Consider the following 24,137-nt stretch of genomic DNA (forward strand, 5'->3'; position numbering starts at 1 on the left):
AAAGCAAGTTACCATCTAAAAATTTCAGGAATACCTTATAGACAATTTTGTTTCAGTAATTCTCTCTTTAAATAAAGAAAAAGATGCTACTCACCATAGGACCAGGTGGTCCATCTTGGCCTGCAGCTCCAGGGAGACCTTGCTCTCCCTACAGAAAAAAAATCATATTTTTATTAATAATAAATGATTATGTATTTTTTTTCAATTTTGGAAATTCAGAAAGGAAAGCAGCAAAAATCCTCTGTGAATTATACTACATGAAAAACATCTACAAATACTGTGAGCAATTTTGTGTTTAAAGTTACAACTCCATGTACTTGTCTGCATGCAGTACAGCCACACATACATATGTGTGCACAGAGGCATGCAAAGAAATTTTATGTCATTGAGAAATTAGGGTTTAGTTCCCTATTCTTCCTTTGCAAGTTAGAATTTTACCATGAACTTATTAAATAAATGACATACTTAAATATGTAGGAATGTCTGTACATAATAATTACTGAGTTCCCACAAAACATTCTCAATATAACTTATGAAATATGCTGTCAGAAACATTTTAGCTCATAATTTTTTTCAGAAATAAAATGTTATTTTCAAGGCAGCATTTTTCAGCTAAGATGCTTACTCACCACAGGGCCAGGGATTCCCCGGAGACCTTCTGGACCAGGCTTTCCAGCAGGACCCTGAGGACCAACTGGGCCAGTTTTCCCAGGAGGACCTTCAGCACCTGCTTCTCCCTATTAGAAAATAAAATACACAAATGCACCCATAATCAGAAAAAGACATCTTACTATTTTTAAATGTATTGAAATAAATGCTTGTTTAATGTATTATAAGATTTTGAAACATAATATTTGTAAAGTATATTTTACCTTAGCACCTTTTTCACCTTGTCTTCCCTCTGAACCTGCAGGTCCAGGAGGACCCTATAAACATAAAACAGCAGTTAAATATGTGTCACATTTATATTGCAATTCTGGACTGACTTACAAATACTCCAATTTAACTTGTAACAGACTAATACATTTTGGTTTTTCTATTGATATTAGGTTTCAAACACAAGGTGGAAAATTAAAATGATTTTCACATATAAGCTTTCACCCCAATATTAAAAGTAAAACACAGGGTAGACTACAGACAATAGTATAGCACCAATGTAAGTTAATGGTAAAAATAAAGTGTTTAAAAATGCGGATGAAGTAAGATAGTTACTATGAGTGTAAATACTCATATCATTTATTATGTTGAATTATTAGCAATGAATTGAATACTAAATTTTGCTTCCATCTTTATGTATATTTTAAGAGTGGACCCCTTCTTGATCTAAGAATATCTGGATGTGTTTATACATCCTTAAAGGAACATGTCCTGGTTGAAGAAACATTTATAATCATGATGGTCAACAAAGTATTTTCATTCTCTAGAACTATATAACTCATAGAAATAAGTAACATTAAAAAATAGTATCACTTCTTAAAAACTACCATTAGAGCAAAAATATAAAAAAGCACTACATTCAAGATGTCATACAAAAGCATATGTATGGGAAGATTAAATAAGAAATTTGGTGATCTCCTAGAACTTGCTTTTTTATTTCTTCCCCAACTCCTCTTGTTTTCCATTTGTTCACTTCAGTTTTGTCAATGATTACGCTTAAAAGCATTAACCAAGATTGAAGCTGGAAGTTGGAGAGAGTAGCCATGTGGTGGTATTTGGTGAAAATAAGGTGAAGAATGAGGAATTACATTTTAACTTTTTTCAGCTATTGAAATAACATTCTAATGATGAATACAGGCAAGATTTTCACGTTTTTTAAATTCATATTTAAAATGAATATCAAACACTTCATCAAACTCCAAATTCCATGAACTCATTTTATCTTGGAGAATCAGTGAAGAAAACACTGGTAATTATTTTCTCAATATCAGAACTGTAACCTCATTTGACATTCACTGTGCCTCAATCACAATATAAGAAATGTATAAATTCTAAACAGTCATCTCTTGAGGTGGTAGCAATATGCTCTTAATAATGCATAAAATAACATTTCAAAACATATAAACTTCACATTATTTATGCAAGTATATTTCTGCATTAAAGCATAAACCCTGAATCTTTCTCACTGTTAAATGTTGAGCCATAAATTATTTTGGTGTGATATTTAAAATACTCCTCAATGTAATCACAATGACTCTTAATTGAAAACAGAAATAATGAAGCTCAATGTAAGTTTTTCCTTATTCATGAAAAAGATTTTTTTCTTAAATTAGTGATGTGAATTTATGCAGTCTTAAACTCAAAAGATTACATTTAATATGTGAACTTTATACCATAGATTTATCAATGGCTGCTTTTTAAAACCCAAACCATCCCACATGTAAAAACAGAAAAAAATACCCTTTATGTCAAGAGAGAGAAATAAAATCTGAGGGCTGGGGATGTGGCTCAAGCGGTAGCACGCTCGCCTGGCATGCATGCAGCCCGGGTTCGATCCTCAGCACCACATACAAACAAAGATGTTGTGTCCACCAAAAACTAAAAAATAAACATTAAAAAAATTCTCTCTCTCTCTCACTCTATCTTTAAAAAAAAAAAAATCTGAGTTTGAAGAGCCTAGAGAGTTTCAACATAACTACAACAACAAAATGATTTTTAAAATAAAGGTTTTTCCACCCAAAGGGACTTTTTTTTTCCTGTATGTGTAAAGATAACTGTTACTGTGTGAGTCCTTATTAAATAACTATTCCATTTATTTTCTCATTTTAATTTATTTATTTCATTTTTTCCCAAATGACAAAGAATTTTACTTTTTAAGAAAAAAAGCAGACTTGCTTTTCCTAGGAAAGTTAGAAATTTTCTTTGAAAAAACTCATAGTGCCTCCTATGATTTAAATGCATCCCCTCAAAAGTGTGTGTTGGAAACTCAGTTAGCAATGCAACACCATAGGGAGGTGGGGGATAATGGGCTCCACCCTTGTGGGTGGATTAATACAGATTGTAAAAGGACTCCATTCCTTGTGCTCTCTCACACTCTTCCATCCCTGCCTTTCTGCCATGGTGATGCAACAAGAGGACCCTTGATAAATGAAGTTCATCAGTCTCAGATTTCCCAGTCTTAGAACCATGAACAAATACATTTCTATTCCTTAGAAATTACCCAGTGTATGGTATTCAGTTATAGCAGCACAAAATAGACTAGTACAATGCACACAGAAAAATTCTTGTCTTGATCATTTTTCAGGTTTGCAACAAGAACCCTAGTTAGTTCTTCTCTGGCATTTGCTGCTGTAACAGATTTTCCTATCTGTGATAAATACATTTCCTATAAAATTCTATTATTATTATCTTTCCATTATTCATATTTTATAATCTATCCTATATTTTATCCATTCTTCTACTCATGTCACAAATATTTAAATATTACTTATGTTCCAGAAATGTGCTATGCATGGTGAATACAAATAAAATATAAAATTGTAACCCTAAGGGAATTTCCAAAATTTAGTTACAGAGACAGACATAAAAGTTAATAAACAGACTATACTGTAAAATAAATGAAGACCAGATAGGTTTGCAAAATAGGTACACTGATCCAGTTTGGCAGTAGGGAAAGTTTTCCTAAAAATTAAGTATCTGATCTAAACCTTACAGTGCAGGATGCTTCCTTAGAACAGTTTACCTTCTGAACATTTACATGAAAGCACAAAGGCATAGAATGGAAAGTATATGTGCTCTTCAGAGAACTGCTAGTAGTTCAGTCAGACTGTCAGCCAAGAGTCTGGGCATACATGTGAGTCACAGGGGCAGAATTCTGGGAAGCATGCTGATGTTGGGGTTTGAGAAGCAAGGAGGAAAGAGGGAATGTACAGAAAGGGAGAACTTGAGAAAGGTTCTGACTTCAAATATTAGTAAAATCAACTATGCTGAATTTAGTGCTATTAGAACATTTAAATATGTATTAAGTGAACAAGTGCTCTTATTTTTCACATTAAATAATTATAACAGCTACTCAAAAAGCTAAGGCAGAAGGACTGTTAGTTTAAGTCCAGCTGGGCAACTTTGAGACTGTACCTCAAAATAAGTAAAAAAATAAAAAAGAGCGGTATATGTTGTTCATAGGTAGAACACTCCCAGGTTCAATCCACAATAGTCACAAAAGAGAAAACATTAGGACAGTTTTTCCTAAGCAGTGTTAAAAACACTAACATTTTGAGTATTTAAAAAGTAAAGTTAAATCAATTTAATTAAGGATTCTTCAGAACTTTTAATATTCTTTTTGATTGTCTCTGAAAGAGGTATATATCCTGCAGAGATTCCCAATTTAAATGTACACTTTGTTTATGTAATGACCCTCAAAGGGCATAGTTTTTTACTGAACAGAAATTGTAAGAAAATTTATAATGCATTTTATCATTAGACTTTATTTTTCCACCTATATATTTATATGATATAGGAATTTTCAAGGGCCTTTGTAAAAGCAAACATTTCAATTTGAAATTTAACAATACAGATAGTAACACACATAATACATATGTATGATGTGTATTTGTGTGTGCACTTAAATATGCTCAAACTATATATGTATGTCTATTTACCATTTATGGCATACATGTAGGCATATATATGATTTATCGGCCTTTGTAATCAATAATATCAGTTATTTTGATTTTTATTATAAGCTTTCCTTTGGTAATATGAGCTGGACTTTAAAATTTCATTTAATATGTGTACATTCAAGTTATAAGGTTAATATTAATTAGTTCCAGATTTTTTTTCAGTAAAGGGGACATGAAACTAGCTGTAATGATCACTTGTGCATCAAAATTCTAAGGCTTATTGATGTGAGCTGTACTATCTTCTGGTGCCTTAAGGAAAGATATATTTATTTTTCAGTATTACAAATGTAGGACCTAAGGTACATGGACTACAAATTATAATGTAATTTTTCTAGTTCAATAACTATCAGAATCTTGTTTCTGTATCACTGCCACTCAAAGTATTACAATCAATATTCTATTAGGAAGTCTTATTATCATTTATTTGTCAAATTCATTCCCAGAAAAATGATAATATTTTGACCACATTTCTAGTAATTGTTACTGATGCTATATATTATAGCAAAATTGTTATTGGTCTGCCTTTCTGTTGCCTCCAATGTAGGGAAACTGAGATAGGAGAAATGTTAATTTCCATAAGATACATGCAAAGCTTACTTAAGACTACCTGTCCCAGATGGACTGAAGAGAAATAGACTGCAAAGCAATTCATTTGACCAAATTAAAAAAAAAAAAAAGTGACCTCACACATTTGTAGTGTCTGAAGAATGACCTTACAATGGAACGTTACTTGTTCCCAACTATTTACTTCTCAGCTAACTCTGTTTAATCACATTATTACTTATCAAATTTCTACTGAATCTTTCTTATTTTATAAATCTATTTTATTAAAAATTATATGCAGGTTTTTTTAGTTTTATTGATTTAATATTTTTAAATATACAACAGTGAAATGCATTACAATTCTTATTATATATATATATATATACAGTACACAATTTTTCATATCTTTGTATATAGAGTATGTTCACGCCAATTCATGCCTTTATACATTTTTTGCATTTCAATTCTTATTACACATATATACCAAAATTTTTCATATCTCTGTTTACATATAAAGTATGTTGATATGCAGTTTTATGAATTTAAATTATCCCCCTTTCTGCAATTGTTCTCAAAGGAAATTCCTTTGTAATATGTTATGTGAATTTACATGAAGGAATAAATAATTTAAATATGTATAGATTCCAACAAAATTACAATATCCTGTACTTTGAAAATGCATTTCATTAGTATTTTAAAATTATTTTTAACATGCACCACTCAATTCAGTATTGATCACTATAAAATTGAAATGAGAAAGAAAAAGAAAAATTTAGCAAGAAACAAAGCTACTCTATTATAAAGTTACTTGTTGCTAATAAGTTTTCTTTTAAATTACACATTCGCAAAATTAGAAATGGTTTAATCTTTCACCTATGTATTTTATTTACTGATAAATAAATCTATGAATAATGCAACAATTTGAAACTTCTATTCAATGTTGCTAGTAATATCTTACTGTCTGTACTCCTAAAAAATGTAGGCACTGGGCTTGCTTCTTTAAATATACATGATATTAATTTAATTTAGTCCTCACATTCACTTTGGACTAGGTTATTATGCCCACTTTATAAATGAAAAAAAAAACCTGAGACTCAAAGAAATTAACTTATCATATATCATATTCTTTGGTAACAAAACAGATTTGAAACTGGGTGTGACTGATTCTAATGCAACTGCATTCTAAATTATTGGTTTCTAATATTAAGATATGAAAGATGGTGGTTTGCAGGTTGCAAAAGAACTAAGTAATACTAATCCCTCATGTTATTTCATTTTTATAGCTAACAGCACCTATTTAAGCTAAAGCAGAACTCCTGACTAAATCAAACAGTTTGTTTGGCTGTAGTTTAAAACAATCCAAGCATTAATCGCAAGTACTATACAAAGCAAACCATACTTTTAGTAATAAGGGTATTATTGTTAGAACAATTTTCATACCATCAAAATACCTTTTATTTTGTCTAAAAAATGGATTACTTTGTAAAACTGATAAAGTCAGTTATGTGCATGGCACTTAATGTTAACCTACTATAGGAAACAATTTAGCACACTGTGCTAAACAATTTTCAGATCAGATTTAATTATGCCACTTTTTTGTGATGTCACATTTTAAATGAAGAAAACCTTCATGTTATTGTTAAACTGTGCTGACCTAATGCTGCTTATTATACCATATCAAAATGCATGTGAAAAACATTGTAAGCAATGCATAGTTACCATATTTCTCATGCCATTAATAATTCATGGGTACACAGCCTTCTAATTTTGTTAACAAAGTGACTAGAATAGATTAAAATATCCCATCATATTTGTATAAATTATTACTTTAAATAACTTTATGATCTTAGGTTCTCAACATACAAATTCATTCCATCATGCAGCTCAGTATCAGAAACTTCCTATATACTGTTTTGCATAATTACAATGCACTTTCTTCCACAGAAATAACTACCATCCTAAACTTTTGTTAATCATTGTTTTATCATTTTTTAATTTTTACCATGTATTTGAATACTAACCATGAATTACTTTTTTTGCCCATTATATAAGCAAAATGTTGAAATATATTATTTTGCAGTTCAATATTTTGCATTTACATATAGATGCTCCTCAACTTCTAATGGGATTCTGTTACAATATACTCATGATAAATTGGAAATACCATATATTGAAAATGCATTTAGTATACCTGACCTGTTGAATATTATAGTTTAGCAATACAGTGCTTGGTAGAGTACCAGTTCTTTTCTCACTGGCAGCTGCTCAGTGTGAAACTCTCTTATGATGTATATGACGTGTATGATATCACTAGCCTAGGAAAACATCAAAATTCAAAACTTGAAGGCCAGTTTATACTTACTGTACTTTTCACACCATCATAATGTCAGAAAATATAAGTCAAACCACTTTCAGTTGGTAATATATTTTCTCTCACAGGTTTTTTGAGATTCATCCTTCTGGATTGAAGCATCTCTAATATATTCATTTTCACTGCCATGAAATATTTTTGTTTATGAATATAATTTTTCTTTTCTATAGTTATTATTATGAATAAAGATGATATGAACATTCTTAAATGTGCCTCACAGTAAACATGTGCAAGGAATAATGTAGGATATGTACCTAGAAATGTAACTACCAGTTGGTAGGAATAGTTGAACAGAATCTATTAGGTAACTTAGAACTATTTCTCTAAAGTGGTTTTACAAATTAACAAAGAATAGATGTGAATAATAATCCCTCTCGTTTTTTGAAAACATCTTTTCTAACATCTGGTTTGCCAAGAGTAGATTTTTCCTATCCTCTACTACCCCCCTCCCCTCCCTTCCCCTCCCATCTTCTCTCTCTACCCCATCTACTGTAATTCATTTCTCTGCCTTGTTTTTTTTTTTACCCTTTCCCCTCACTTCCTCTTATATGTAATTTTGTATAACAATGAGGGTCTCCTTCCATTTCCATGCAATTTCCCTTCTCAGGCAACAGAATACGACAGACACTAGTATGGCAGTATGTAAAAACGGGGATTTGTAACCGATGCGATTCTGCGATCTATATATGGGTTAAAAATGGGAGTTCATAACCCACTTGAATCAAACGTATGAAATATGATATGTCAAGAGCTTTGTAATGTTTTGAACAACTAATAATAAAAAGCCCCCCTGCCAAAAAAAGTAGATTTTTGTTAACTGGTGAATATAGGATGTTATTACCATGTGATTTTCAGTACGTATTTCCCTGATTTCAACAACATCATATCTATCATTTGTGTATTTGTGGGGCATTTCTGTCAAATGCCTTCTCATGACTTTTGCTAATTTTTTTCTATTGGAATATTTTCTTTCAGAATTTGAAAGAAATACTTAGATATTTTGAAAAATTATTCTTTATAAGTTTCTCTATGTTAGAAATATTTTCTCCTAATGGATCTTTAATTTTCCATGTCTTTTTAATATTTTTTCGATAAACAGAAAATGTTAATTGTAATACATTTGATAGATCAATTGTCTTCTTTTCAGTAACAATCTAATGTAAAATTATTAGGTGCTACAAGAGGCTGGTCTATAGACATTGTTACATTATGAAAATGGTACAACAGGAAACAAAGGACAGACACAGGAAACCTTGACAGGCCAAGAACAAGTAATGAGATTGAATCGGTAATGAAATTTCCCCTAAAAGAAAGGCCCAGGATCAGAAGGATTTATTGCTACTTTTACCAAACTTTTGTAAAACTAAGCCCACATCTTCTAAAACTATTTCAAAGAATTGAAAGAGAGGGAACTCTTCCAAACTCACTCTACCAGTCTAGCATTTTATCCATATTAAAAACAAAACAAAAAACCCTCAAAACAAGAACACAACAACAACAGCAAAAACTAAACTTAGATGGTCATAGGTACAAGAATCCCCACCCCCCCAATACTATCAAATGGTACTCAACAGTACATTGAGAAGGTCATTCACTAAGATCAAGTGATGCTTCAACATCCACAGATCAACAAATATACTTCCTCACACCAACAAAATGATCAGAATAATATGATCATCTCAACCAATTTAAAAACATATTCAGTAAAATAATGTCCCTACATGATTAAAACTCTAAACAAACTAGGTATAGAAGACATTTGCTTTAATATAAACACCAATGACTATACATGCTAAATACCCAGTCAACATTATACTGAATGGGGAAAAGCTGAAGGCATTTTCTCTAAAACCTGGAACAAAACAAGAATGTTGACTCTCACCACTTTGCCAATATAGTATTTGAAGTCTTAGTGCAATTAGGCAAGGGAAAGAAATGAAAGGTATACAAACAAGACAGGAAGAAGTTGAATGATCTCCTTCTACTGACAGTATAATTGATTCCATATATTAAAAAAAAAAAAAAAGAAAACCTGAAGACTCCACTAAAAGACTATTAGGAATGATAAATGAATTCAGTAAAGATGTAGGATAAAAGTCACATGTAAGAATAAGTAATCTTTTTATATACCAATAATAAATTGGTTGAGAAATAGATCTACAAACAAACTCATTCACAATAATTATGAAGAGAAATAAAATACATAGGAATAAATTTAACCAAGGAAGTGAAAGAACTCTATAATGAAAATCTCTGAACAATGAGTAGATACAAAAAAAGGAAATAACTCCCATTTTCATAGATAGTAAGAAAAACCTTAAACATGCTGCCCAAAGCAATTTAAAATTCAAGCCCTATGAAAATACCAATGATATTCTTCATTGAACTAGTGGAAAAAAGTCTAAAATTCATACGAAACCACCAAAGACCACAAATAATCAAAGCAATATTGAAAACAACAGCACACACACACATACACACACGCGTGCACATGTGGGCACATACAGACATGCACACGTGTGCACACACACAAAATGCTGAAAGTGACATAATTCTAGATTTCAAGACATAACACAGATCCATAGTAACCTAAACAACATGGTCTTGTACACAGACAGACCAGTGGAATAAAATAGAGATCCCAGAAATAACCCTATACAACTAACTGATTTTTGAGAAAGGTACCAAAAACAGAAGTGGGAGAAAGGGCAGTCTCTTTAAGAAAAACTGGATATCCACATGTAGAAGACTGAAACTTGCCTCTATCTCTCAATTTCTAAAAAATCAACTCAGGATGGATCAAAGACCCAGGTGTAAAAACTAAAACCATAAATTACTGGAAGAAAACATCAGCAAACACTTCTAGACATTTATATAGGCATTTTATTATATGACTCCAAATATACAGGAACCAAAAGCAAAAAATAGACGGATGAGGTTATATCAAACCAAAAGCTTCTACATAGCAGAGGCAAATACCATGAACAGAATAGAAAAATACCCAACAGAGTGAGAGAAAATATTTGTAAGAAACTCAAAAATCTCAACAGCATAAAAACAAATAATCCAATTTCTAAAATGGGCATATAGTCTGAATACACATTTCTTAAAAGAAGCAATATAGATGAAAAACAAATACATAAAAAGAGGAGATCAAAATAATAATTGCAAGTCATTAGAAATAGATGGACTATCATTGAAAAGACAAAAATAAATGATTCTTCAAGGATGTGGAAATAAAGAACTCTAATGCATTGTTCATGGGAATGTTATTGAGTATAGTCATTATGGAGATTAGTATATCGGTTCCTTAAAGTAAATTAAAAAAAATGGATTTATCATATAATCCAACCATACCACTTCTGCTTATATATCCAAATGAAATTAAATTGGCGTACTGAAGAGATACCTGCACTCCCATGTTCGCAGCAATCTTATTCAAAATTGCCAAGATATGGAGTCAAACTAGTGTTCCCAGAAAGATGAATGGATAAAGAAAATGTGCTACATATATGTAATGGAATATTATTCAGAAATAAAAAACCCGAAGTACTGTCATTTATAGGAAAATAGATAGAACTACAGAACATCATGTTAAGTATAATAAGCCAGACTCAGAAAGATAAATATTGTACATTCTCTCTAAAGCTAAAATAAGCCAATTTGAACACTGTGATTACTGGAGGCTCAGCAGGGTGGAAGGGAGAAGGCGTAAAAGGAGGTTGGACAAGAGGTTCCAAACACAGGTAGAAGGAATAAGTTGTAGTGTTGTTGCACAGGACAGAGGGAGGATTATAGTTCATAATAATCATAATATAGTTCATAATAAGCTGATGTACAGTTTTGTGAAGATCTAGAAGAGAGGAGCCTCAACTTCCCAACCATAAATGATGAGGAGAGGGAATGATAATTTCCTTGATTTGATTGGTGCATGCTATATACCTGAATTGAAATATCACACTGTGCCCCATTATATATAAAATTATTATGTTAATCAAATAGAAAAGCAAATTAAATTTAGTTTAATTTAAGAGTTTTGAAAATCCAAGTTCTTCTGCAGTTAATACTTTGAACAACACATACTTGTATGTTGGTACAGATCTTCAGGAAAATTCTTTTGAATTTTTACTCACAAGAAAGAGAAGCTTGACCATGTAAAGCAATATAATATTATATACTGATTCCTGAGAATATTTTACTGGTATGGCATGCAGGTTTTTGCAATACTTTAAGCTACCAGTGGTACTCCCCACATGGTACTCCAGGAGTTGATGTTCAGGGTACCACTGGAATTTGTTATAACAGTCTATATTTTCACTGAGGAGAGTACTAAGCACTCCCTAAATAGGAGTTGTTTTTCTTATTTTCATCATGATATTGAAGTGGTTAAAGAGTTTTCTATTTTAGTAAGTATTCTGACACATTTTTCAGTATCCTTAGAACATACTGCCTATAGCTTACATGCATAAGTTTAAATACATGGTGAATAAAGAACAGATATTTCAAAATGAAGAATTAAAAAAAAAAAACTTACTCTTTTTCCAGGAGGACCTGGTGGGCCAGCCTCACCAGATGGACCAGGAGGACCCTATAAATAAATATAAATTACATATGAAAGACACTGTTAAAGAAATTGGAAATTATCTTATGGATTATATAATTTCTCAAAACCTATACTTAAATAGATCTTCCTTCCTCATTTCCACAAATCTATTTTTCCTTAAAAAAATCAGCTTAATTTCAGATACCTAAACTTCCTCCAGATATCTACAAACGAGGTTGATAAATTCTTATGGTAATCTTCAAAGCTAGAGGAGAGTGAATCAGATTCCCTCTATGTAAAACTCTGTCTTTTTAAAAAATGCTAATTTCTATTTGGCAAATATTCAACCAGTATACTAATTAATAGACTCATGCCATTAATAATTCTACTCATAATCACATAAATTTTTGAAACTATGAAGCTTTTACCTCTAAATTACTTATATAGCATTAGCATTGCTATGCCCAGGTATTCACAATATGCTGAGATTTGATCCAGAAATCTCATCTACACGGCCGAAGCCTGCATCTCTGAGTGCAAATACCTTATGGATATGGTTCTAGAGACAAAATTGTGATAGAACTGCAGTTATCTTCAGGTGCTACTTAACTTAGTACCCACCTTATGTAGTCAAAGCACACACTGCCATTCACAAATTGAAAGATGAAAAACTAAAAAAACAGGTTTATATTATGCTAAGTTCAGTTAAGTTAGCAATTGAACTAATTCATGCTAATGATAAGTTACTAAGTAGACTTTCTTCCTTTCAGTCTTATTTTTTTCAGACATAACTTTCTTAAGTTCATATATGAATCATGATCAGTGAAACTACAAAGCATGTACAACTGCAAGAATGGGATCCTAATTACAATAAGCTATACTTCATGTATATATAATATGTCAAAATACACTCTACTGTCATGTATATCTAAAAACAACAGATATAAAAAAAGATATTTTTATTTAACACAAATGAATGGATAACTGAATCTGACATAGTATGGCAAATCATTAGTATCCTGTGACTGTAGTTTTTATTATGAGGACTTTGGTTATATTTTTGATACATCTCAAGAAAAGCACTTCTAAGATTAAACTGGAATTCAAATATTTCTTTTGGAAAAAAGTACACACAATGAGGTGTGCTTTTGAAAGGTGATCATTGCTTTAAAATAACTTGAGTGTGTAAAGATTAAGAAAAAATTTCATGGGCTTTCTTACTGGTTGCCCAGGATCTCCGTCTTCACCCTTGTCACCACCAACACCGTCTTGACCCTATGATCAACAAGAGAAAATGAATCCAGACATTTTTCACTATATTTCATTTTTTCAGGGAAAAAAGGTTTAACAGACTATCTTAGAGTGTTCTTGAGATAAATTATCAGAGGGACAAATAAAATTACTATTACTTTCTTTTAGGACTGTGGTGCCTCTTACTCTCTCCATAAAGATAAATGAAACTGCTACTATATGAGATTAAAAATATAGTATGCTTTTGATATAAGGCAAGTAAGAAGAGGCAATTAGTGTGAAAGGCAAGTTCATCCTTACACTAGGAACAGATATGGTGCAGTAGGAGGTAGGATTTGCCTTATTAAAAGAGACAGGGAAAAACAACCACCTTGCAACTTTATTAATAGGTCACTTGTATGACCTAGTAAAGCTGACCGATTAATTTAAATGAAGAACATAATCATATATGTAGAAATAATAATCTATAGTAATAACATTGTATTTTCTTGTAGTTGTTTGTTTTCTTTCTTGTTCTGTTTCTGAAAGTCCATTTAAGTAATGAAGAATCTTCTTCCATTCTTCTTACCAGAGAAACACTGGGAACATCCCTACCAAAATCATTCATATTTTTTTTTCCATAATACTTACTGCAGGGCCAGGTTCCCCAGGAGGACCAGGATCTCCAGGAAAACCAACAGGACCCTAAAAGGAGGTTTTTTGAAGAAAAATAAATAAAGAAAGAATATGAAATTTTGAAATTTAAAAGGGTAAAGTCAAGGCAAAGACTAGGGAGAATATTTCTTGTGCTGGAAAATTTCTTAAAAGTAAAATTAATTAAGAATGTTTATGAACATATCAAATGAAGAAAAGTCAGCTTCACTAACCAGATTTCTAATATTTCTATAAAAAGTTCAAAAGTGAGTCTGGCATAAATGCCACTTTAAAGGGAATTAAACTCACTCACCGGGTTACCCTTGGGGCCATCGTCACCTGGTGGCCCCTTAGCACCAGGAGGTCCAGCAGCACCAGGTGGACCAGCTTCTCCTTTTTCTCCCCTTTCTCCTTTGGGACCCTACATAACATAAGAAAATAGTTACTTTACAAGTTTTTAAATCAGTTTTTAACCTCAGCATATTAAGCAGACAATTCTTTGCTGGGGGGTTCTGTTTTGAACATGGTAAAAAGTATAACAGAATGCATCTAGTCAACGTTATTAGTTGTAATGCTTTCACTTGGGCAAATATTATCTTTCTCAACTTATATGTGAATGGAAATAGTCTAGGGTATGTCATGGTATTAAGCATTAAGTCTCTGCCTTTCTGATTGCTTTTAATGGGTTGGAAAGGGAAACTAAAAACCTAAATCATTACTGGTAGTTAAGTTACATTTCAAAATGCTTTAAAGAAATTTACAAACCACTAACATCCGATATTGATAATAAGATGACACTTACACCTGAGCCTGCTTCTCCAGGAGGCCCTGGGTTCCCTGCTTCTCCAGGTTCACCCTATGAGGAAAAAATAAATAAATAAATAAGCATTAGAGTAGATAAATGACATCTTGCAGTTGTAAATCTGCCTTCTGTTTTGATCATACATTTGAGAGTAGTCACTCCATTATTTTATTGTTTAAAAAAAGACAAATAAAAACTTGATTAAGAGTAAGAAACTTTTTATATTAATGAATTCAGTATTTTTATTTTTCAGATGAGGAGACAGAACCACATAGGATTGATATTACAATTCTCATGGGTTAATTATAGTCAGCAATCAAGTCAGCTTACCACCAAACAAATATAACTGACATCTGAATGCTTCCTAACAAATCATGTACTTGTATGCACCAATACTTACATTATAATCAATTTTATTGATTAAAAGTTTCAAATTATTTCTTACTGAAATATGAATTCACTTTCGCTTTAACATAACAAATCATCTAATAATTTGAGGCTATATTATGAATCCTATAGGATACGGTTAATAGAGATCAGGAGAACACAGAAAAAAGATTATAATTATAAGGTATAGAAGGCATTTAGATACTAACTAAAACTGCTCCCTTTGAGAATACACTTGTAATAAATTTCATAGCTTTTATGATCTCATTTAGATATGGATGGCTATTTTCTAGCTTAGCAGAATAATAAATAAATTTCTAGACAAGTAGATTTTAGCTATGAAAGCCTGTTGCTAATGCCTCACACAGAGAAATACATAAAAATAAAACAACATGCTAGAGTGATCGTTTAAATAATACAGAACATTCATGCACTGTATTTCCACTCAAAATCATGGTCTACCAACTCTAAAATCAGAGATCTTAGCAATTCTGAAGTGGGCTGTGTACTTCTAAATTGAAAAAGATACATGATGCCTAGTTTCCTTTAATTTTAAACCCTGGTATTTCCAATATTTGTAGCACAAACTCCATGCTTCTCAGTGGTTTCAATGGTAGCAAATTATAGGCACAGAGGAAACTATTTTGTGTACAAAATTCTCACTCTTTGAGTATATACACATATTTTAACTCCTTATGTTATCTGCATAATTGTGGAAGACATCAAGTATTTCAAGAAATTTATCAGTAGTAGTTACTGTGTGTAAATTTTCAACTCTCAAGGTGAATAGCAAGTATTTCCAGAATTTTGGATAATCCTTACAAGTAAAATATTACATTTGTATTATTTATGGAGAAAGAAATTGTTGTGCTATCTCACTCTAATGGATTGATATATAATAGTAATATTTTTAATGAGCGGATTATTCATACCTTTGAATGTAAACAAGTAGTTTGCAATTCAAATCAACTGTAAAATGCTCATGTTAAATATTTTATATATATTGTATACATATAATATTTATTTAGAATATAGAAAATATGTTGATTCTGTACAAAATGTTTTCTTATGTACCATATTAAGCCAGGGCAATAATGCAGAGGTGGCAATTACAGGTCAAATAACTATAGGTTTTTAAATCCCTGTCAACTGTAAAGTTAAACATATTCTATAAAACTTTCTTCCATTTTTTAATAGAGAAAATGATAGGCAGTGAAGAGATGGTTTTAAATAATTTTTACTATTTAAGGATGATCTTTTTAATTATAAAGTCAAATTTAAGAACAATACATTAATATTCATTTGTTCAGAAACACATATGAAAATTACCTTTATTGTGCAAGTATGCACAATATATATAGCAATCCCACAAGATATAATTAATATTTTCTAGAAATACCTCAGTTCCAATTTTTGAAAGTGGGCAGGACAAAATTACAAATGAATAAAATAATGCCAAAGGGAATATATCAACAAGACTACAAAATACTGATTCTAAAGAATAATACTTGATGTAAGTTATATGATAGAGAACTGGTATATGATAAAGTGCTAGCATATGAAAGTGTAATGTCTTATAACCTTTTACCTCAATCTATATAATTCTTGCTTGTTTAAGTGCAGCTTCTTTCAGAAGAAACAATATATTACTCTGTATGTTCAGAGCTATAGACATATTAAATATTAAGAAAATATCCTCTTTTGAGGGAATTATTAAAGTTCAGAAGTTTTTTTATGGTAAATATACATTACATGAACATGTTAAATATGTTTACCCAAAGCACACAATGACTAAAGACACTGCCTTCTTCTATTTTTCATTTTTAATGACTGAAAATAAAGTTTTCAAAATATAAATGGGGATATGTTCAACCAGAATGATAGATGATGTCAGAAATCTATAATATATAGCAGATTCTAAAAATAAAAAAATAAATAAATAAGATTAAAGTGTTTTATTTCTATACTGTTTGGTGTCACATAGAAAATTAAATATAATAAAAGAACAAAATTAGAACTCTCTTTTGTCATGTAACAAATTTCAAATCAGGAACATTTAAAACATAAAAATCAAATCACCAACTAGATTGAATCATTCTCATAAAACTCATAGTTGGTAAGGTGCTACCACAGAGGCTTTAAACAAAATGGAAACAGTGTGGGACTTCCTCCAAACTCCAAACATCAGTGTCTATCTGCAAGAGTTTCACAGAAGAAAAAGCATAAAAGAAGCCAATGAAGAACTTAGAACTATTCCCCTGTATTTGAAATCTTTAGGAAACAAGCTGAAATGGCTAGTAAAACCAAGGACTGAGTCGAACACTACTAGACAGCATTAGAACCAAAAAGTGATAGTGTAACAAAGAAAAGGGTGAAGGCTGATGTCATTGATCTGATACACAAGTATCCACATATCAGCATTGTCTTAAGCTTTTCCTCCTAGGACAACTGACCTCAATGACAAATTCTCTTTCAATCCCACCCTCCAACCACCAGAACAGCTTAAACACTCAACTTTCAATTTCAGAATATAAAAAAGATATCCAAATAAACTACACCATTGATGCACTAACACAAACTATTCCAATGAAGTAATTAATGTATTGGAATAATCACATAAATTTTCTAAAGTAAACATCAAAATAACACATTCTGTTATTACATTTTATTTCTGAGCTTCAAATTCTTTTTTCTTTTTTTTTTTAGTTGTAGATGGACATAATACCTTGATTTATTTATCTTTATGTGGTGCTGAGGATCAAAGCCAGTGCTTCACACATGAAAGGCAAATGCTCTACCACTGAGCCACAACCCCAGCACTTTCAAATTCTTTAATTAAAATCAATGAATTTATTTTAATAATTCAGTAAAAGATAAAATGTGTCGAGACTTGAGGTCAAGGAGCAGAATCACTTCTTCCCTTTTGGTACCAGGAATTGAACCCAGGGCACTTAGCCACTGAGCCACATCCTCAGTCATTGTATTTTTTTATTTTAAGACAGGATCTCACTAAAATTGCTTAATGCATTGCTAAGTTTCCAAGGCTTTCTTCAAACTTGTGATCCTCCCGCCTCAGCTTCCTAAGCCATTGTTATTAAAGACAAGCAGAATCACTTTTAAAAGTTTGGGATAAATCTGATATCTTTAAATAATTATCAAATTCAGGAAAAATTTAAATTTTTTACCATATAATATTTTCTGCTATGAAATTCAATTCTTTCCTCAAAACTGGTAAATAAATTATTTTTTAAATCAAGAAAATACCAATGATAATTTTCTTCATAATTCTATTAAGAAGTGAGCATGAATACAAATTTTTAAAAAATCAGCGAATCATTTTGACATTTTCATAAAAGAAGAGAAAATTATTAAAATGAAATCATGTTCATCAGAAAAGGAAGCTATTCCAAACCTGGATGTTTTGGCATATGCTAACTATTTTGAAAAGTGCCAAAGACAGGTCATATTATTAGTAATGAAAATATAACTCAAAACATGACAAAATCAATGACTAATTCTTTTGTGTCATGAATGTTTCTATTTCCCTTTGAAGTCAGTTACATTGAAAAATTTCTTCTATGTTCAGTCCTATGACTATCTAGAGACTGTACTCCCATCAGAAATTCATGGAGTGGAGTGTCATATTTTTAAATGAAAAAACTTTGATGAAATTACTGAAGATTTTTTAATTTCAGCTTTCTAGCTCACAAAGGTGGATAATGATGACACACACCATCATTATGAAGTTGTTGCATTGATTAAAGAAAATAATCCATGTACAGCATTCAGTACAATATCTGGCAATCAAAAACAAGGCGTCTCAAAAGTACTTTAACTTTTAATGTGTTTAAGTACTAGAGTAGATGTCATGTGAGTCATATAACTATATGTAAAATACTTAAAATCCCTTTAAATTAGAAGCACTTAATACAATATTATCAAAATATATAAAAGTATACAATATTATCAAAAGCTCTCACTTTCAGCTATTTCAAATGGCATATTACTAAATTTCTTACCTTTTCTCCAACACCACCAACTGAACCAACAGATCCTGGGGGTCCTTGTGGTCCCTTTAGTGTAGAAAATGTAATACTTTTAGTTATCCTTATTCTTGTGTTGAAAGATAAGTTCATAAATATATATCTAGTTTTTCTCAGAGACAGAAACATATGCTAGAATTTTGTTGTTAAATGTACTGACAACAAATAATTTAATTTAGCACATTGACTTTCAAATTCTCCAGAATTTCTAATGTAGAGCAGTAGTCTTTGCAGGTCTGATCATTCCAGCTGACACTTGGAACATAATTTTGATCTCTCTACCCTGGAAGTCAGGTAAATTTTACAGGATGATTTTGTAGTGGGTTAAAACTATGACTCTAGTTAAATAATAATCCATATGAAAAATACCCCCTTTATAAATAATAATCCATATGAAAAATACCCCCTTTATAAATGATTAATTTTGAAATTACTTAGGGGGAATTGAAAACCAACCGCTCTTTTAGATCAATTACTTCTGGTGTACTTTACTCAGTTCTGTCCTGCTAGCATTAAAAGCAGGCCTGGAAAAGCAAAGAAAACCAGCCAGAAGACTGAGCAAAGCACAGACATCTTCATTGTCAAAACACAAAATAAGGAGATCTCCAAAACATGATAACAATAAGATACATATGACTTGACATTTCCAAATCCTATAACACTGTACCAATGTCAGTTTCAGGAATGTCTTTTTTTATACAATTGAGAGGAAACATTTTAGACACTAAGAGGTGCACTTATGCACATACTACTCTAACACATTTTATAGACCAAGAATACAAAATGCAAAGCCTTTAAATAAAAGACTTTGGGCACATGTGTAAAGGTACAGATACACTAGTGCAAAGGCAACTACAAACCATCCCCTTATGCCATTGTTAAAGATAAAGCTTATGTTTGAAAGATTCAGCAACTACTTATTGAACAGTAATCATATGCAAGGCGTAGTTAAAGTATTTTGACCTGAACAATGTGGTTCACTGTAATAGAAATAACATAAGTAGTATTTGCCACTAACCAATGAACATATCTTGAATGTGAACTGTGTGTCTATTTTATATTTGTTCCCTGGAAAGCCTGTTTCTCTCCCTGAATAATGAAGTGGAGTGAGTAGATGATCCTTGAGTTTTCATCCACTTCTAACATTGAACAGTGGCATGATTATCTCCATTGTATCTCAGAAAACATCTGCCACGAAATAATACCAACACTTAAGTAACTTCAAAATGATCAGCATATATTTGACAGTTCTTACATCAGCTCCATTAGGACCTTGAGGGCCTCTTGGGCCAGGAGGACCAGGTGGACCCTGTAAAAGATGAATAATAAAATTTATAAGAATCAAACTCAAATGCATCTTTAACATTTTTATTTTGTGAGTAAGAAAATTAAAAGAAATTTGAAGCATATGAAATCATAGTCAGTTGGGCATATCAGGGTTTTAAGGTGCCTGACAGATACAAATAATCCTTCACACATATCTGTGAAGAAATCAGTCCTTCGCTAAAAAATCAATTTGATTAGAAAATAGGACAAGAAAGCCTGTTGCTACCATCTAATATGATGTATTCATAATATAACTGGTAATATTTTATGTAACAATATACTAGAATATAAGGGGACCATGAGGTTAAGAGAAAAAAGGCACTTGGCTACATTTAGAATTCTTTAATTCAATAAAAGCACTTTGATTTTTTTATTAATTTGTATTTGGATCATGTGTGTGTGTGTGTGTGACATGGATATAACAATTACTCTTTAGTTGTAGTCCCCAAAGTTTCTTTTTCCGGCTGTGCATTAAAATTACCTAAGGTATTTTTTATTAGATATCGAAATACTGATAGCCAAAACCCTATCTCAAGGTTTAATTAAAACAGTCTGTAGTGAATACCAGGACACTGGTATTTTTTTAAAGGTCTCAGTTTATTCTAATGCCATGGTTGAAAAGTTTCTCTAGTATTCTCTATTACCATAAGGTCAGAGAGAACATATCAATGATTCATGGAACCATAGCAACCATATCTAAAGAGTAGTTTGCTACATATTGGATGCTGCTTGGAAGTCTTATTAACCAGCTATTTGAATCAACAATGATTATTCCACATTTCTTCTACTTAATCTGGTTGTGGTCCTTAAAGTGAATAAAATCTAACATACAGGTATGAAATTATCAAAATTGTTTTCTCAAGAAAGTAAAAATTGAGGGCAATGTTGAAAGGAAAGAGCAATTATGAAATGTATTTATAACATTTCATATTAGATTTCAATTACTTTGGCAAATTATTTTCTTATCAAAATTAGTGCTTAATAAACAAATATATGCATTTCAAATTTTAGTTTCAGGTTTTAGGGCAGAAAGTCAGAATTAATAAATGCAGATAGTTATAAGTCATATCATGCTAATTACGACTGAATTCTTTATTAAACTTATAATTTGTTTCAAAGTATTACAAGAAAATCTCATTATCCATCAACAATTGCCAATTACACAAATCTGGTGTGATTATTATTTATTTTATGCTGCTCCACATCAAAGTCCAAAGTGAAAGCCTAAGAAGCAACTAAAATATGGCCTCTCTATAATAGACATAAAGGTAAGAAAGTAACAACACATGAAGGCCAAACATGCATAGAGCATTATTCTGAGGTGAGAAATAAAGAAAAGGAGATACAGCTGAAATAATGATACCAATATTTAATAGCTGCAGATGGAGACAGAATAGGAAAAAGGTGAGGGGTAAAACAGAAAGCACCATTGTCTTTAGGACTACTTTGTGCAGATCAATAAATTCTAATGAAGAAATTAGTAGTACACTAATCTTTCTTCTATTTCAATGGAATTGCCCCCTTCAAGTTTTCTTTTCCTCCCTGTCTTCCCCACCACTACCACTTACTTTGGACTAGCTTTCACAAATCAAAGAAAACATTAGACCTTTGATTTATCAGTCTGACTCATTTTCCTTGGCATGATATTCTCCAGTTCCACCCATTTACCAGTTCCACCTATTCTTCTTCATGGCTGAGTAAGACTCCACTGTGTATATATACACACCGTTTTCTTTGTTGATTCATGTGTTGAGAGATACTTTGGTTTCATAGCTTGTCTATTGTGAACTGTGCTGTTATAAACACTGAAGTGGCTGCATCCCTATAGTATACAGGACTGAAGAAAAAGGATAAGGGAGAGGGGATAGGATAAGGAAAGAACAGAGGAATGAATCTGACCTCAGTTTCCTATGTACATATATGAATATCACTGTCATGTACATACCCATGGTACTAACAACAACAACAAAACCCTGAAAGTAAAAGTAAACAGCAGAAAGAACAGTAGACAGAAGCAAACAGGGCAAGGGAAGGGGGGAAGGAGATGGGAAATACTGGGGACTGAAATAGAGCATAATATAGTATATTCCAGGCTTTTATCATTATGTCCAAATGAATCATAACATTATGTATAAGTAAAAAGAACCAAAAATTTTTTTAAAAAGAAAATAACAGTGTGGAGATTCACAATAATCATCAAAAAGTAGAAAATACAAACTCACCATGGGGCCAACATCTCCATTTTCACCTTTTTCACCAGGTGGACCTGGTAGACCCTAGAAAAACGTAGTATAAAAATAAAAATCACTCAATATATCTTGTCAAAAGTCACGAATTAAGTATAAAGTAAGATAAATACATGGAGATTAAAATGCAGAAGCTAACATTTGTTAAAATACTTATAATGGAAGTTTCGCTCTCATGTGATAAAATATTATACCTACATTTACAGATAAAATCTGTGCTTTGTACAATATTATACTGTTGAATTTTCTTTACTATAACTAAGTACATCATATAATTTTGGAATTTATGAACACCTACCCATTTATTCTACCTTTTTAATGAACTGGATATAATAACATTGCCATGGTACAGATCTTCTGAAAAATCTTATCCCAGATTATTTCAGAATATCTCATCTAGGGAAGGTTTTTATAGATAAGCATCACTTTGAAAAACTCTTTTGTAAAATTGATATTTCAATATATCTCCAATATTATACATATCTTCTGAAGTTTGGGCCTATTAATTCATCTCTGAATCTTAAAAAAATCATATGACCATGAAAATTATAAATTTATACATTGTTTCCCACTGTATCCATTTGCTTTAGGAGAAATTCTGTGTTACAATATAAACCTAGAACAGGCGGATTCAAATTTTACTTGACCATCTTTATGGGAAAATTATTTTACTTTTTCCATATCACTTACTCAATTAGCAGAAGTGTTTATATTTTCTCTCTCTTATCACAACAGTACTTGTGTGTACTTGAATTGTATACCTAATACATGACTGTGTGACTTCTCTACATACTTATAATCTTGGCCTACTTTTGGACAGTGCCAATTGTTTTCTCCCTTAGAACTGGCAGAGGCCAAACAAAAAAGAAACAAACAAAAACTAAGATCTCAATAAAATACTGTTGAATAAGTGGTGAATGAATGAATCCTAAGAAAGCAAGCAAATCAAAAGAAACAAGCCAAAAAAAAAAAAAAAACAAGTTTCTTGTAATACTGACTGTGATATTGAAAATTCTCTATTATTTCAAATGTTTAATCTCAGGAAAAATAGCTACATAAAAATAGCTACCTAAACAAACTTATAGAATAGTATACTACTGTTAATTTGATACTAATATTCTAAACATGAATACTATATATTATAATAAAGCCAAATATCAATGAAGATACATGGTATAAATTTAACTGTAGAATATGTATGTGAAATAGGTATAATAGTTGTTGGCCAGAAATACAGGGTAAGTTTTAAATTGTAAGATTATAAATTATTTTCTTTTTTAAACTTTTTGGTGATATAGTCATTTGTATACAACATTTGCATTTCATACATAGATTTGTTTGTTGTTTGTTTTGCTTTTAGTGCTGGTGATCAATCT

At 31.3% G+C, this 24,137-nt stretch overlaps 1 protein-coding gene across 7 annotated transcripts in view; it reads right to left on the minus strand.

The window, feature by feature from the left end:
• Col11a1 (collagen type XI alpha 1 chain) overlaps positions 1 to 24,137 on the minus strand; it is a 208,372-nt gene that overhangs the window by 19,535 nt on the left and 164,700 nt on the right. For all 7 annotated transcript variants that reach the window (XM_078026837.1, XM_078026836.1, XM_078026841.1 and 4 more), the window contains 11 exons: positions 22,738 to 22,791; positions 20,445 to 20,498; positions 19,166 to 19,219; positions 14,760 to 14,813; positions 14,271 to 14,378; positions 13,955 to 14,008; positions 13,295 to 13,348; positions 12,065 to 12,118; positions 873 to 926; positions 630 to 737; positions 95 to 148 (listed from right to left, as the gene is read on the minus strand). In XM_078026837.1, coding sequence (XP_077882963.1) covers positions 95 to 148; positions 630 to 737; positions 873 to 926; positions 12,065 to 12,118; positions 13,295 to 13,348; positions 13,955 to 14,008; positions 14,271 to 14,378; positions 14,760 to 14,813; positions 19,166 to 19,219; positions 20,445 to 20,498; positions 22,738 to 22,791 — 702 coding nt within the window. The remainder of the gene's footprint in view (positions 1 to 94; positions 149 to 629; positions 738 to 872; positions 927 to 12,064; positions 12,119 to 13,294; positions 13,349 to 13,954; positions 14,009 to 14,270; positions 14,379 to 14,759; positions 14,814 to 19,165; positions 19,220 to 20,444; positions 20,499 to 22,737; positions 22,792 to 24,137) is intronic.

Source organism: Ictidomys tridecemlineatus, chromosome 11, assembly GCF_052094955.1.
Source record: "Ictidomys tridecemlineatus isolate mIctTri1 chromosome 11, mIctTri1.hap1, whole genome shotgun sequence".
Classification (NCBI taxonomy): domain Eukaryota; kingdom Metazoa; phylum Chordata; class Mammalia; order Rodentia; family Sciuridae; genus Ictidomys; species Ictidomys tridecemlineatus.